At 40.1% G+C, this 17,118-nt stretch overlaps 1 protein-coding gene across 3 annotated transcripts in view; it reads right to left on the bottom strand.

Moving 5' to 3' along the window:
* Nucleotides 1–17,118, bottom strand: part of TECPR1 (tectonin beta-propeller repeat containing 1) — a 428,339-nt gene that overhangs the window by 205,173 nt on the left and 206,048 nt on the right. For all 3 annotated transcript variants that reach the window (XM_069210138.1, XM_069210137.1, XM_069210139.1), the window contains exons 9-11: nucleotides 14,042–14,187; nucleotides 6,250–6,758; nucleotides 3,651–3,796 (exon numbers count right to left, since the gene is read on the bottom strand). In XM_069210138.1, the coding sequence (XP_069066239.1) occupies nucleotides 3,651–3,796; nucleotides 6,250–6,758; nucleotides 14,042–14,187 (801 nt within the window). The remainder of the gene's footprint in view (nucleotides 1–3,650; nucleotides 3,797–6,249; nucleotides 6,759–14,041; nucleotides 14,188–17,118) is intronic.

Genomic DNA, 17,118 nt, shown 5'->3' with positions numbered 1-17,118 from the left:
AACACCAGGCTCCCTAAAAGCTAGAACCTTACGTTTGACTTCCGCCTCTGAATGCACAGCAAATGTGACGAGGTAAGAATAAGATTTAAAGGCCTGTTTACGAAAATAGAATGAAAGTTATGGTAAACACGATGGAAGAACTCAAGCTGGTCAGCCTAAAGCAAATAAAACCAGTAAATAGGAAGCAAGCAATTGTGAGTTACAAACCCAGTAAATAGAAAGCAAGCAATTGTGAGTTATTAACCAAAAAAGACAATGGGTGGAATGCATTCTCGGGGTGCTTGTTAGAAGGCCCACAAGAAGTTGTTAGCAAACCAGACAGCTGTGCTTTCTCGTAGGCTTCTACCTAAAAAAATGAATATGTTCCTTCATTTTTTATCTGCAACATGTTTACATTTGGAAATCAGAAATCAGGTGAAATAATGATATGTAACAATTAAGCATAGTAGTGCTAACAATTAAGTGTATTAGCACAACGACTATACACCTTTATTTCGTAACACAACTTTTCTTGCTGGCATGATATAAGAGCTGGGAAGCAGAGGGATGCTTCTCAGGTCAGAAATGATCACACACAATAACAATGACGTTGTCTGCCCACCTTGGAACCTTTCAAAACTGCCAGATGCCAATGTTCTAATTTTTAACCAGACTACTATGCTTTGACCTGAACGGACATGATAAACACCAAATATGTTACAATTTAAAACCTTGATAAATCTTAATAGAAAAAATATCAAGCTGCAAGCAGCTTTTTCCTTACTTTTTAGCACTTTGAGAATGAAAGCATGACGGAGAATCAACGTGAATCAAAACAAACAAAATTCCTTTTATTCATGAAACCCAATAGCCCAACCTTGAGTTAAGCGAGTGGTCCTTATTGGCAATAAGATTTAAATTTCATCACCCACTCTTTCACTCCCACTTTGCTGAACAGTAGAGACACTTAACTGCATGATAAATAACTGCATGCAAATTGACCGAATGATATTCCAGCTATGTTAAACTTTTTGCATATCATGCTGGAAAAGAAGATATGCATCCTACTACACATTTATACAAGTTCAATATCTCAACATTGTAGCCCTTAGCAATATGGACCATGGATGCTAAACGTTTCTAGAACAACTTTTTTTTATTTATTTTACATATTATTTTGTTCTTTCTAAACTGGTTGCACAGGTATAGGTGGACTTCTCATCACTCTTCAATTCCCTTCAATCCTCAATCCCTCCTTCTCTTTTAAGTCCATGCTCATGTTTTCTTATGAGGCAGTACTTCTTATTGAAGAAACAAAAATGTGATGGGAGGAATGCTTGAATTAACGCTAGAAACTGGTAATTCTTCAAGGTCGTACCAACAGTCCGTTACTGCTTTTTTCCCCAATGTGGGCAGCAGTACAAAGGTTGATTTGCATATGTCTGGTTTCTGTCTGAAGTGGCAAGGTGAGGAAAAAACAGATAGACAGGGATCCTGCCCTAGTAATTGTCAGTGATGCAGACTAATTAAAGCATTCCACCCATCCCTTTTTTGTTTTCTCAGTACTTATTCTTTGGCATCAACGAATCACTGTACAATATCAGCTGAATCAGACCTACTCAACGAAACAAAAATCCACATCAATCTCCTTTCAACTGGAAGGTGGCAGTCCAGAGGTTCAACTTTTGGATTTTACTGAAAAAAGACATTTCATAGGAATAGGATTACAATATTTTAGTACTTGAAGGTTATGGTAAACTGCCACTCGATAACAAATGCTGATCAGTATTTACTGCTGAGACTGGATGTTAATATTTTGGTTTTGTTGTACACTGATTAGGTCATCTTCACTTACTGTTTAGACATGACTACCAACAGTAACAGAAGTCACGCAAATAGGACAGAATTGGAATTGTTTGATTACTAAGTTAATTTTGTTTATGCTCAAGTTCATTACGCTGTTGCCATCTCCACTACTTATGTTGCACTTTCCCCTCTGCGAGCCCTATTTTACGTATGCTGGGTAGCATATAGGGGCACAACACCTCAACATGACTTGAAAGCGCCAGCGCTCGAAAGAAAACGCATGGTGAGTCAAATGTGGTGTCTTAAAAGCACAAAAGGTGCAACGAGTCAGGAACTAAAACTCTGCAAGCAAAGTTTACATGAAGATCAAACACTTCTATTCATACATCAGCGGGAACGGGAAGAACTACGCCAATGGCATTGGGTGCAAACATGGCTTTGTCAATGGGAGGATATGATGCAGATCAAATTCTGGGAAATAAGTCTGTCAGGGCTCGAAAAATCTACTCACTCGCTGAGGTTGAACTATTTTTAGATTTCACTCGACCCTTCAGGCCAGTAGACAAAGAACAGGTCTGAAACAGAATTAGCAATTAAGATGCCTTTAAATCTTATTCTTGTCACCTTTGCTCTATGTTCAGAGACAGAGGTCAAATTTCAGCTTGTCTTCTTGCAATGGAAATACTTTTACTTGTGACTGCTGAGTTCCAGGATTTTGTAAGGTGAACTGTCTGACCTATGTGAAGTGAAAGGCTTTTGGTATCAGCTTTTTCCTAACACACAACATTTATATAACTAAGCCAACTTTACAAACATTTCAAAATATATTTCAGTAGCTATGGAAGACCATTTTTTGTACTTCTGTGTGATAAAAAAAATATTTTAATAGGATGAAAAAAGTCAGAACCCTTTACTTGGTGATGTGCAAATGATAAGTGTTTTCTGAAACCCAATTTTCACAGATTATTGTTAATACATTTTATAGTTTTATCAGTAAAGCTGCAAGTTAGTGGGAAGGTTTTTGGACATTTCTTGGAAATGTACTGTCTGTTAATGACAGTGTGCTACCACATCATGAAGTGATTGTTTAAACATAAACTGAGAGACACGCCTGCCCTGATGGCAAAGCTATTAGTAAACTAAGAGGCAAGTCATGCGTGGATCATGCGTACCCTATATGTGTGCTAGATTTATTATAAATGGAGCAAGGGTTTAGTGTATTTAATCAAACAAAAGAGGATTTTTTTTTACAACAGAAATGCCGAACTCACATATCTGAAGGTGCACTCATATATGAGAATGAAGAGAAAGGTGACTGTAAAATACAGTATTTGCCTAGGATCACACAATTTGAGACCCGTTTCCAGGTCAAGTACATTACAGTTAGATCGAGTAGATTATTCAAGCTACTCGACCTGCAGGTCTACTAACATTTTTATGATTTTTTCGAGGCCTGTCTATATAGAACGGGGGCAAAGAGCAAAAGTGGAGCAAAAACATACTAAAAAGGCACAAGCCTCACGATAATGGTAGAACAGAGCACGTGCTCTTATAAGGGGGACGGACAAATTGGGAACATTTTCTCATTAGTTCCTCAAACCAAGATGCACCTGTCATTGATAGATTACTTCTGCTTTGTTTCATCTCCTACTCGGTGAAGGCAACAACAACCAGTATCACAAGGGTATTTTATAAAATGTCCTTATAATTACACGATGGCAGGAAATATCACACGAGTTTGGATTTAGCTGAGGGGATAATTACAAAGAATGACCTTGTTTGTTTAGAGATTGGCATCTAAAACCCCCTTGATTATGGATACAATACCAGTAGATACCAAACGGAAGATAATCTTTATAATTTACCTGTTCAATTGCTTGTTCGTAATGGCTAAAACTCTCTAGCTCGCGCTTTGATCGTTCATTCAGCTGCTGAAGAATCTGCTTTCGCCAGACTGCAGTCTGTGCCGGAGTGATGGACCAAGCAAGTGACTGCACAGAGGATACCAAACCTAGATTGGGGCAATGGAAAACTGCATCATTAACTTAGGTGTGAATTGTGAACCATTTTGTACAGATTGCCTCAAGCTGCGTTAGTGCAAACTATTCTACTCGGATTAGAAAGGAAGCAAAGAAAATACTTACACTGTGACACCGACACACTTTAGTAAAATACTTCAAAACATGAACAGAAGTGTAGTTGCAAAACACATTCAGGGGCAAAAACAATCTTCCTGGACCAATACGGTATATCATTTAGGAGCACAAAAGCACATACGAGCTGAAACTCAATATTAGTGTAAAATCAGCAGAGCGTGGAGACACTTTTAGGAGCACAAATCACATTCACAAGCAACACATACCTAAACGCAAAACCACCTTTAGTAGAATGTCAAGAGGATTCTGGAAACACTGGCAGGTGCGAAAATCATATACACTTTAGTGCAAAAATCACTTTTAGGAGTAAAATCACATTATAACCTTGTTGTAATATCAGCTGGATGTGAAAATCTTTTAGGTCCATAGCCACAACTAGGAACAATGTCTGTTCATTGGACTGCCATAATAATTTTAATGTAGCATATATTTATTAATCATAACTAAGGGGGTTATTTAGAGTCTAACAGACAGAGCAACCTATCTGCCAAACTAACGCTTCTCCAACTCTAATCAGAGTTGGGCGTCCATCAGGTTTTCTTTGGCATTGTTCCTGTGGGCGATGTTGGAAGAAACCTTGTAACAACAGCCTGACAGACGTCGTGGCATCAGTCTAAGTCCCCCAGACTTTCTTCCCTACTTAGGGCAAGCATTCTGATGTACTTTTTTTCCCTGTTCATACTACCAGAAAAAAGCCTGGCGGTCCCACAGAGGAAAAAATAAAAATGACCCTAGAAACATGGGAGAAAACTTTCAGAGTGTTAGGGACATTAGTCTATTGCTTTACAAAACCAAACTCGCGCTGTTTTTTAAAGAAAAAAACGTTGCTGAGCAACTTCCTAAAACATGGCAGCCTCTTAGTTAACTTAGAGGGCCTTCAAAGGATGCGCCGTGGCACATCTGCTCTAAAGGCACAGAGATCTCAGCCAGACAAGTGCAGAACTCTATGATGCCTGTAGTCCAGTCTTGAAGAAAAGCTGCCTATATGTGTTTCATAACTTATACGTGCACGGGTGCTTTAGGAAAATATTTGTATCAGAGTCTTGGGGTAGGGTACTGTCAGAGTGCATGAGAGGAGAGTGATCATAGGAAGATAGGAATGCAGTACTGGTGAGAATTCTGATCAGACAGCAAGAGAAAGAAGAAGCAGGTGAAGATTGATATTCGTGAGCATTTGCAAGATGCTAACATGGGGAATGAAAGTAGAGTAAATAAAGAACACGGCACAGAACTTTTCATAACAAAGATCGGAATGGAACAATCACACCAAGTTCTGAAGTGTTAAACTTATATGTGGCGCCTAGTTGGAGGTGCCAACATGTCACTACAAATAAGATAGCAAAAGGAAAGAAGGCTTTATACGTTAAATAAATTAAATACTGTCTACGTCCACAAAGTTACACATCTGTCGATGTGCTGCTGTAGGCCGCATATTTAGTGCTGAAACAAACGTGCTTTCTAAAATTAAAACAAATTCGAGCAAAACTGAAACTATACTTGCATATTTAAACTGTTTTCCTGTGCGGTAAGTACAGGTGCTGCCCATGAAACAGAGAACAAAAAAGTATAGACTCATGCTCTGGTAGTAAAGGAAACCCAGAGACAAAGCGTTTCTGTCTGAGTCAATTTACATAGGTCACTGAACATGCAAGACTTCGAGAAAGTAGCTCCAAAGATCTGTACAACTCGTGGGTACTGATATGGGTATAATCTGCACTAAAGCGGTATCAAGTACATGCATTTCAGACCCAAGTTAACCTACTAATGAGCCACAAAACTGGCCAGGCCTTGCATGATTTCAGGGGAAAGGCAAGAATTGACGAGAAGCAGAACATATTGCTTACATATTACACCAGCTCATGACAATTATGCTTGAGACAGTGAGAGACTCTACATACAGCCACAGATTAAAAAGAATGACCAATGGTGGTTCCGGCTCTCAGCACCCATGATTTTTGGAGTGTTTGTTCTAGAAGCTGGTTCTTTATCTACAAATAGAGCAAGTTCTAGGGACCTTGCTTGTAGTAAGAACGTTCTCTCTGCCGGCTGGCACTCAATCAGGAAGAATTTTCTTTTAGTCAGTTATACCTGAAATTCTTCACAAGATACAACTACTGTGGTCTGATTGCACAATCAATGTGTAATGTTATTTTTCTCCAGTATGGAAGGAGTAATAGTGATTCACTTTATACTATGAAAGGTGTGACACGAATACATTTAAATGCCTGCTATTGCATTTTGGTTGTCAGCTTTCATTTAACAAAGCATGCATCTATGCATTCAGTCTGATGAACTGAAACTAGAATACCTGGCTGCATGGTGAACCATTTCAACGGGGTGTGAGCATCCACGAGACACCCTCCTCCAGATACCCAAACCCATAGTGGGTGCAAATCATCCTCGTATTGATCCTCAGCTCCAATTGAACAAATCCCCAAAGAAGACACGCTTGAGGTCTCCGTGCCTGCAGGAGCTAAAACGGCTGGATTAGTCTGCGCCTCCACCAAATCAATGTTAGTCCACCGGGGTGCAGCAGGACAAGAGCCAGGACTTACGGCACCAAGAGGAGGACCTTCAAAGTTGCTAGTCTCTGGACAGGGATTTCCTTGCGAAGAATCACAAGTCAAAACTGTGCTTGATTCTGTTGAGTGTTCATTTGTGCCCTTGCTCTTCTCTCCGCTTTCCGTCTCGGGTGAGGCTGAAATCTCCTGCTGCTTTAACAAGGGTGGTATTTCTGTGTCAGAGGAGCTGTCGATGTCAGTATGGACAGGTGAATCAGAGTGTTCCTTAACTTCATCCCCAAAGAAATACCCAGCACTGTAGGAACACAAAAGGAACAGACATTACGCAGCAATACTTGCAATATCACAATCTAACATCAGGTCCTTTTAGAAAATGTCCACTTGGGAATAACTCTTCCTTGTTTAATTTTAGTACTGACTGTAATGTTAAAGACCTATGTTATTCTCTTCCATCACTTTATGCACATCAAGACTCAATAACTCCCACACAGAAGTACATGTAACAAATAGAAGGTCAGGGACCAATTCACAAATGGTTCTCACTCTCATAGGACTTGACTACAGTAATAAAATAGAACATTTAAGTCTATCAATAGTATACAATGACTCAGACAATCTAGACTTCAGTGTAAAGATCCACTTACTCAAGAGCAAGGTTTGTCTCCTCTTTGAATAAGTTTCGGGAGGGGTTGTGAAATGTGTGACCTAGGAGTGTGGCCAAGCTAAAGAAGCGATGTATACTTCACAGCACTCTGCATGGTATTTCCACATCAACAAAACACTGCTCTGTGTTTCCACGTTGGGGATGCGGAAGAATAAGCCCCAAATCATAAGAGGTCATAGCGGAAAAGGTTTTTCCAAAGAAAAATGATTTTGCCTTTGGAGAGGGAATGTGAAAATAATTTGGTGCAAATGCAATTTTGCACTATGTTCTCCAAAGCTAGATTTTCGGTGGCAGAAAATGTGACTGGTGCATTCCAAAGTTTTTTAGATGTACTCCTGGAAAATTGTTAGAGTCAAAGATTTGTAAAGGTATGGAGGGGCCTGGGAAAAAAGGTTTAAGGTATCACAAGAAAATCATACATCTAAGACAAGTAAACTTAATCACAATATATTAGGCGCTGGCTTATTTTCAGTTTGGCGAATGCAGGACATCCAAAAAGATCCAATGTACATACACACTTTAAATAGGGGGACGGGTGTATATGATCATGCATGTAGCCTAAGTAGGGCGAGCACGATATTCACCACTTTTTGGAAAATGTTCCATATGACCAAACTCTATATAGCCCCTGAGAAATCATCGTGCCTTTTGGCGTATTATTGCTCAGGATTTCTCTGTCATGTTATACAATGGTGAATTTTATGCACCTTGACAAGGAATCATCTATTTAGAACCAATTGAAAATCGATTCAAAAATATTAAAATAAAATAACATTTTTTTAGTAAAAAAAAATTTCAGGAAATATTTTTTCCTGTTTTAGGGTACACAGAGATTTGTTCCTAAACAGATTGTTTTCCTCAATTTAGAACAAAGGTAGTGCACCACCACCAATAATACAGAATGTCCAATTCTTTAATTTATAGTTGTGCAAATCTTTTTTTTCTTTTTTTTTTCTTTCCTCTCTCTTATCAAATAATATATGAATTCACAACAGCCACAGCCAACGTGTTTCGTCCTTTCAGATAGGACTTCTTCAGGGCTAAACAATTGGCCTCAAGTTTGATTAATTCAATTGTTGCTCTTAAATCGTTCGTACCTCCAACATAAGAATCTCTTGTTCCTCAAGAGTTTAGGCAGCGATATCAATATGCGAAAAATCCGGCAAAAAAAACGTATTTAGGTAAATTCATAATGTTAAGAAAAAACAGCACAAAAAAGCGACATATTTGTATTTAACCAATGTTGTTTGACGTAAAATGGAACTACCTCCTGACATTGTAACAACGGCATCTTCAACATGAGCTACTGTACATATAATAATATGTCCACTAGTGTCCAATAGACACCGGAAACCAGAATGTAACAATTTCAGAAAGCACGTTATGTAAAATAATTAGAACGCACACCATTTGCAATATTTCAGTTTGAGAAAAAAGGACATGAAACACTTTCCCAGAATCAGGTGCATTGTTAGGTTAAGTGGCAATGCAAAGGTCAGCTGAAATTAATGATCATTTGCAGGAAGCACCAGAGCCATGGCACACCCTGTACAACTCTCACTGACCCCAAATCAGAACTCTTTTTGAGTACCTACTCTTCGCATTGGTGTATAAAATAAGGCACCAGTGTGTCGATATGAACCTGGTCACGTCAAAGCACCTTCATCTAAGAAACCTCTCCTTGATGTTTATAAGTCGGTTTGCATCAGGATCAATTAGAAAGTCATGTTGGTCATTGATATGGAAGGCAAACTATCTTTCAATAGTTAGGAAAGCCTTTGTCAATTTTAATATTAAGGTTGTAAAAATATAGCACGGCTCCTCTTGGTTATCTCCTTATTCTTTTCGAGCCCTATTCAGAGCATAAAATTGTACTTTAAAAAAATCTTTAGTCCAATTTTCAAATTATGACTAAGCACTACTGGCTCGAAAGATTTTAAGCATTGGTAACACCGGAATTTATATAATTATTTATTAATTCATATATTTTGAGTTTTGGTATAGCACTTCTAAACATGTTACATCTCTGAGCTCTTTCAGGTATTGGTACATACAAAAGTTATAGAATACAATATGGTACAATATGGCACATTTGCAGGTACTCAGTTAGGGGGGAGCTAGATGATCCGCTGATAAAGAAGGAGAGTGTTGGATGAGGCTCGCCAACAAATGTCATCTCAACTTGAAGAAAAAGCCTTTAAAGAAGTGAGAGATCCGAAAGCCTGTGAGTGCAGCTCTGGGGAACAAGCTGGAGGGGACTTTTGTAAAGATGATTTTCCAAAAACAGCATCATGAAAAGGACATTCTTCAAGCATCTTCTGAATCCGAAACAATCGTATTCCAGTCCAAGTTACAGCTATTCTATAGTGGCGAGAACTGGCCATGGAACGATTAGCCACCACATCACTTGTTTGTAAATGGTCGGATCACTAGGCGGCCCCCGGCTGGCTGACCTGTCAGGTGGCAAGGGACAAACAGTTTTGCAAGATAGGTGAATTACCATGAAGCAACGTGTGAGCAAGGCAATGAGTTTTCAAGCCCACTTTTTTAATTGAAGTCAGTGGAGGGATTTCAGGACACGTGTGATATGGTTGTGTCACTTTAAGGCACACAACAGGCGAGATGTATGGCTTAGGACTCTGAAGTTTTGAGAAAGAGGTGCTTGGAGATCAATATATCAATGTTGCACTAATACAAACAGGACATGACAACAGCGAGCATTAGGGTGTTTTTTTTTTGTGAGAAGTGGTCCATTGGAACCCGCCCAAAATATTGATTGAGGCGGGTAAACACTACATCACAGTCAATTAATACTATCAAATTGCGTTTTTTTTATCATGGTGGCTGCTGGAAGTCAAGTTCATCTTTACAGGATAGTGCTAAAGGGTAGGACTAACAGGTCCCAGGAATCGGATTTCAGTTTTCCCGACGGTTAGACGAGCTATTTGACTTAAATTTAACAACAAATCTATAAAAGGTACTGGGACAAACCCATTAATTACCTAGAGTCATAATACAGTGGCACTGCCATAATACAGCTATGCAGAATCACCAAAGTTGTCAATATGGGAAACATCGCAGCACCGGCATTTACTACAGTATAACAATAAAGCAGCCTTGCAACAAAAAAACGCACATCACTTACCCAGGAAAGTTGATGTCATTTTTACTGACACTCACATAGATTGCTGCGGAGCAGGTGATGCATTTAAAGGGGTGAGAATAATTGTGGCCTAGTCTCCTAAGTGAAATTATGACCTGGACACGAAAAGTCCAGTAGTGTTCAGCACGGCAGACAATATCTTAGGGGATCAATACTAACATTTTTCTCCCTATGGAAATAAAGCTTAAGTGGATAAATGCATTTTTAGCGGACACGACTGACACATAAGTAAAAAAAAATCAGGTTCCCATTGTAATGGGCAGCAGAAGTGCATTTTTACTACATTATGGGCTGCTAAGGAAGTATTACAAACTCTGAGTGGGGAAGCAAACGTTAGTGACTTAAGGACCCGATTCAATAACATAAGGCTGCCCTTTTGCAACTGGCTAATGTACAGCTACATTTTCCTTAGCCGTAGGTCCAGATCAAAGATCAACGATACCTGATGTCAGCGGGAAGGCTTGGCAGGGAACGCAGATCTTGTGCTCAGATTTTCTGCCCGTTCCACTATGCATTTACAAACCATAGCCACAGCTCTGCTATCCATGGGCTCCCATAAGCCACACGGCTACAATGATGGGTCCTGCTGTTGTCAGCAGGGTTCCGTCCCCTTGGGCTGTGACCTGTGAGACTTACATGGACATTTATACACCTTTTGGAGCTACACATATCAAAGCATTCCCTTTACGTTACCATTCTTAAATTATGAGTGGGACTATAAATCTGCACCACTCATGCACTGCATGAGCGGGGGAAGACGGGGTCTCCTATGCAGTGCCTACTTTGTAAAAAGGTAAATGCCAGGGCCCTTCTCAGGAGGCCACTGTATCTTTAACCACCCATTGCCCAGCCAGCGCTGCCAATGACAGTACCAACACAACCACTAACCACCATCTCCTAAAAGTGTGACAATTCAGTCCATTCCTGCCGCGCAAAGGTCTAAGAATGATGCCAGTGACAAGTAATATTAATTTTTAACGTATATTGAATGATTAAACAACTAGTGTTGTGCTCATCTCAAAATTACACAACAGATCTGCAATGTGGTAAAATGTCAGAGCAGTTATTGAGAATTAACTACCCGTGCCGGGCACTGTAAACCAGTGGCTCGAATTTAGCACTGCTCTTACGCAGACAGGGGTCGTTTCTGTTCATGGTCTACATTGTGCATTCCCACTGTGGCTGTCCTTTGCTAAGGTTAGGCCCCCACAGAGAAAGGGAAGGGGCGGCTTTAAGCGCATCTCTCATCTCTCTCTACACCTGGCACACCTCCTTTAAAATCCTCAACCATCACCTTGATGTGTGGCCATTTATGTGCATTCTATACACACTGCACATATGATGCAGATTTTGCACACTCGCAGATTCAGTTTGGGAATTCATGCATGCACAAATTACAAGTTTCAATGTAAATCGTCTGCGATAAGATAATTATAAAAGCAATATATACAGTCTTGTCTCAATTCACGCATGATATTTCGCAATAAAGGGCTGGGAATCTGTAGCATTTAAGAAAAACTATGATTTCTAACAGGGACAAGGTTTTAACGTAACATTATTAAAAAGGTATTTTGTATAGATTATGACCCTAGTGAATCCGAAGGTTGTGCTATAGTGACAAAAGAAATCGTCGGAGAAACAAAGTAAACATATTTTGACGAAAACAGGCAAAAAAAGAGCAGAAATCAATAACATGCAACAGTGTGCTTCTTCATATTGACGACACTTATGGGGAAATAACTACAAATTTCTGAACCGTCCTAAGGCTGGTCCGTTATGGGAAGTGGAGACCAGCTTTGGAAATCATCGGTAGTTGCATCATATTAGAAACGGCAAGGTCCCCTTAAGGCCACAAATGTCCCTCCTCTATTGCTACAAGGTGACACTAAGTAGTAATAGCCAAAAAGATGCCATCACTGCAACCGAATCGCCCGAGTAAGACCTATTCTAATCAATCCACCTGGATTTTCAAGCTCCCCATCACAAGAGCATACCAAAACAAATAATTGGGTGCAGAAAGGTGTCTTCTTATAAAAACATCCTTAAGGCATCGCCTCACTGTGTAAAATACAAACACCTACCTTTTCACACCCAAACAACCATCCCCTTCCCCCAACCATTCCCGCTCACTTCTGCCACTAAGTACTAGGCACTTCTTAGTGAAAGAAAAAGTGCAAGATCCAGGCTCCCAAGATATTGTGACCAGCATTCTTCATAATGAACCAGTCTCATCACTTTTCCCCTGAACATCTTCACCTATGGACTGCTCCTAGGAGTACTACTGCCTGAATTTAAAGCTGCCTATTTTAATTATTTGTGGAACACACTAACACCAACAACCTACGCTAACGGAACCAATGAAGGGAGGCGAGAACCAGCAGCCAGAGCCAAAATTACAATCAAGAGAAAAATACAGCAGCCCTGGAGCCAAGGCCACGGAATGGCAATGTCAAACTCATTCCCAAACAGACTGTGGCTGGCCGCGAGGCGGAGAGAAAGCAGCAGGTCATTCCAAATGCTAGGCCTGTGAACATAACATGCTAATAAATCACACTGGGCCATTCTGAAATGCTGAATTTGGAGAATTACCTGTAAGCTAGAACACAAAGGAATAAAGTATCTTTTGCAACCATGAGATAAAACAAAAACATAGGTCCAGATTTAAAGCAGGCCAGGAGAATCAGGCATAACACATTGAAATAGATCGTCTGCCTAATGGTGAATTAATGCAGAGAACATGTCACCTCCACGACGTTATTGAATGACCACAGATAAAATGCCGGTTAAACCATTATATTTTGGGCCCACCTAAGGAGTCATGCCCTTAGCAGGCCTAGGTAAGTGGGGTTCATTTAGTCCAAATGGCAGACAATCCAAGCCCTGATCACCTTGGCACGTCACTGGATCGGGATTAAGTGTACCATCCTAGAGAGGCGCAGTAGCAGCAAAAACTAGAGGTCCAGGTTTTCTCTATCTGGGCCTCAAAAGAAAAGTCACAGCTGAAGGTGATGCTAAGATTCTTTACCAGTTTATCAATACAGATGCTGAGCCTTACAAGTCAGGTCGTTACAAGGGGCCTCATGATTAATAACAAGCACCTTTATTTTGTCTCTATTCATTTTCAGGAACTTTGCAGACACCAAGTTGGGAACGTTGGTTAGAAAAGACCCCAACTGGGGGAAAGAAATGGTGTAGGCAGGGTCCCACTTCAGAAGTGCCTTTTTTCATAAGCACATGATAACATTTGTACAATAAAGAAACCAAGACCCATTCCGAGTGTATTCTTATAAATTGAAAAGAATCAACAAAATGGCAGCCTTTTGAGGCTTACTACAAGACATTGGATGGTATGCTAATACCACACATTTTACCTCTTAAATTATAGGTTGGAACGGGGAAATCGTGGTATTTTAGTGCTACAGTACATCCCGAAAAGAAGAACTTATAATTGCGAATTATTAAACTACAAGGTAAAAACGACACCTCCTAGTATCTGTAATTACCGGATGCCATAAAACAGAACAAATTTATGAATAATCAGAATGAGGCCCCAAGACTTCTTCCTATTGTCGTAAGGTCCTTGGTCATTCCGTACAGTCAAAGTTTTTTTTTAGTTTAGATACTTGTTTTTCAGGAGGGTTGAGAGCAACAGTGATGGCTCAGTACATGTGAAGACCGGAGGAGTGCACAGCCTCCCACTCACCATCTTCCTATACTTTACAAGAGTTTAAGATATTGAGTGACAAGTTACCTTAAAAGGCTTGTTGAACTCGCTGTATTAGATCGATCGCAATCTCTCCCAACTACAATTGCCTTCCATGTTTTCCCACTGAGTTCGCTTGGCGTTACTCCTTGACGGAAATAAATACATCGATCATTGCTTCCAACTCCCCAGACCTAAAATTGAGAAAATTGTATCATTTAGTGGAACTCTAGCATGGCTTTGGGAGATGGGAGTTACGCTGAAAGAGGGGTCACGGAGAAGCTAGACTGGGAGAGCAGCAATTCTTTAGTACAATAAACTGAGACCTATTGGTACAGTGACAATAACAATAGCAGTAATGACAATAAATTGTCTATTCACAATATATTGCATTTAAATATGAAGTTTGCCAAACGTTATTAGGATTAGCATAATAATACTGAAGGAGTGGGAAACAGTTATCTCACCGAAACGTTTTAGAAATACGTTGATATGATGTGCCAATGTCATCACTTAGAGGTAAAACAGTCGTTATAAACACTTGATTTGTGTACATAAAACGAAGTACAACCCTGAAAATGGATTCTCTGTTCAGTATAAACAATTTCCCAGGGCAAAAAAGGAAAGATAAACAAACGTGCTCACTGTGCTGTTCTAGTTTTGGACACCAGGTCATAGTTTGCTATACAAGGCATACCCCTTGGGAGCTAGACACATGGAGAATGCAGGACGCATATTTACAAAGCACTGCCGGATGCTACACTGTATAACAGTGGTCTTCAGGTTCACCTTTTCTGTCCCATGCCAAAACCTTATATATGATATCCTTCAGAGTGCTCCCTTTCTGTAAACAGGCCTGTAATGAAAATGTCACTTACCCAGTGTACATCTGTTCGTGGCATCGGTCGCTGAGATTCACATGTTCTGCATTAGCTCGCCATCTGGTGTTGGGTCGGAGTGTTACAAGTTGTTTTTCTTCGAAGAAGTGTTTTCGAGTCACGGGACCGAGTGACTCTTCCTTCTGTGCTCATTGCGCATGGGCGTCGACTCCATCTTCGATTGTTTTCCCCGCAGAGGGTGAGGTAGGAGTTGTACTATAGTAATAGTGCCCGCGCAATGAAATGTGTAAGTATGTACCTATTAAAGGTTTAAATAATATATATACAAATGTACAAAATTGAAGGTAACTTCTGAACTGCTACAGGCTTCCGGGGAGGTGGGTGGGCACATGTGAATCTCAGCGACCGATGCCACGAACAGATGTACACTGGGTAAGTGACATTTTCAGTTCGATGGCATCTGTCGCTGTAGATACACATGTTCTGCATAGACTAGTAAGCAGTTATTTCCCCATAAGCGGTGGTTTAGCCTGTAGGAGTAGAAGTTGTCTGAAATAGAGTTCTTAATACAGCTTGACCTACTGTAGCTTGTTGTGCGGATAGCACATCTATACAGTAGTGTTTGGTGAATGTGTGAGGCGTAGACCATGTGGCTGCCTTACATATTTCATGCATTGGGATGTTTCCTAAAAAGGCCATTGAAGCACCTTTTTTCCTTGTTGAATGTGCCCTGGGAGTAATGGGCAGTTGTCTTTTTGCTTTAAGGTAGCAGATTTGGATGCATTTAACTATCCATCTGGCTATACCTTGTTTTGATATTGGGTTACCTGCATGAGGTTTTTGGAATGCAATAAATAGCTGTTTAGTTTTTCTGATGTTCTTTGTTCTGTCAATGTAGTACATTAATGCTCTTTTGACATCTAATGTATGTAGTGCTCTTTCAGCCACAGAATCTGGCTGTGGGAAAAAAACTGGTAGTTCTACCGTTTGATTTAGATGGAACGGTGAAATAACTTTTGGTAAAAATTTTGGATTAGGTCGTAGGTGACCTTATTTTTATGTATTTGTATAAAAGGTTCTTGTGTTGTGAACGCTTGAATTTCACTTACTCTTCTTAGAGATGCAATGGCGATGAGAAAGGCAACTTTCCAGGTTAGGAATTGTATTCCGCAAGAGTGCATGGGTTCGAAAGGTGGGCCCATGAGTCTTGTTAGGACCACGTTTAGGTTCCATGAAGGAACAGGTGGTGTTCTTGGTGGTATAATTCTTTTAAGACCTTCTATGAATGCTTTGATGACTGGTATCCTATACAAGGAAGTTGAATAGGTAGTCTGCAGGTATGCAGATATTGCTGCAAGGTGTATTTTAATAGAAGAGAAGGCTAGCTTTGCTTTTTGTAAATGGAGCAAGTAATTTACTATATGTTTTGGAGTTGCGTGTAGTGGTTGTATCTGATTATGATGGCAGTAACAAACAAATCTTTTCCACTTACTTGCGTAGCAGTGTCTAGTGGATGGCCTTCTGGCTTGCTTTATGACTTCCATACACTCTTGGCTAAGTTGTAAGTGTCCGAATTCTAGGATTTCAGGAGCCAGATTGCTAGATTCAGCGATGCTGGATCTGGGTGTCTGATCTGTTGGTTGTGTTGCGTTAACAGATCTGGTTTGTTGGGCAGTTTGATGTGGGGTACTACAGAGAGATCTAGCAGTGTTGTGCACCAGGGTTGTCTTGCCCACGTTGGTGCTATTAAAATGAGTTTGAGTTTGTTTTGACTCAATTTGTTTACTAGATAAGGAAGGAGAGGGAGAGGAGGAAAAGCGTAAGCAAATATTCCTGACCAGTTCATCCATAGGGCATTGCCTTGGGATTGCTTGTGTGGGTATCTGGACGCGAAGTTTTGGCATTTTGCGTTCTCTTTTGTTGCAAATAAGTCTATTTGAGGTGTTCCCCAGAGTGTGAAGTAGGTGTTTAGAATTTGTGGGTGGATTTCCCATTCGTGGACTTGCTGGTGATCTCGAGAGAGATTGTCTGCCAGTTGATTCTGGATCCCTGGAATAAACTGTGCTATTAGACGAATTTGATGGTGGATTGCCCACTTCCATATGTTTTGAGCTAATAAGCTTAACTGCGTTGAATGTGTTCCTCCTTGTTTGTTTAGATAATACATCGTTGTCATGTTGTCTTTTTTGACAAGGATGTATTTGTGGATTATGATTGGTTGGAAAGCTTTTAGTGCTTGAAAAACTGCTAATAATTCTAGATGATTTATATGCAGTTTTGTTTGAT

The sequence above is a fragment of the Pleurodeles waltl genome, chromosome 10 (genome assembly GCF_031143425.1).
Source record: "Pleurodeles waltl isolate 20211129_DDA chromosome 10, aPleWal1.hap1.20221129, whole genome shotgun sequence".
Classification (NCBI taxonomy): domain Eukaryota; kingdom Metazoa; phylum Chordata; class Amphibia; order Caudata; family Salamandridae; genus Pleurodeles; species Pleurodeles waltl.
This window is presented reverse-complemented; position numbering and strand designations above follow the sequence as displayed.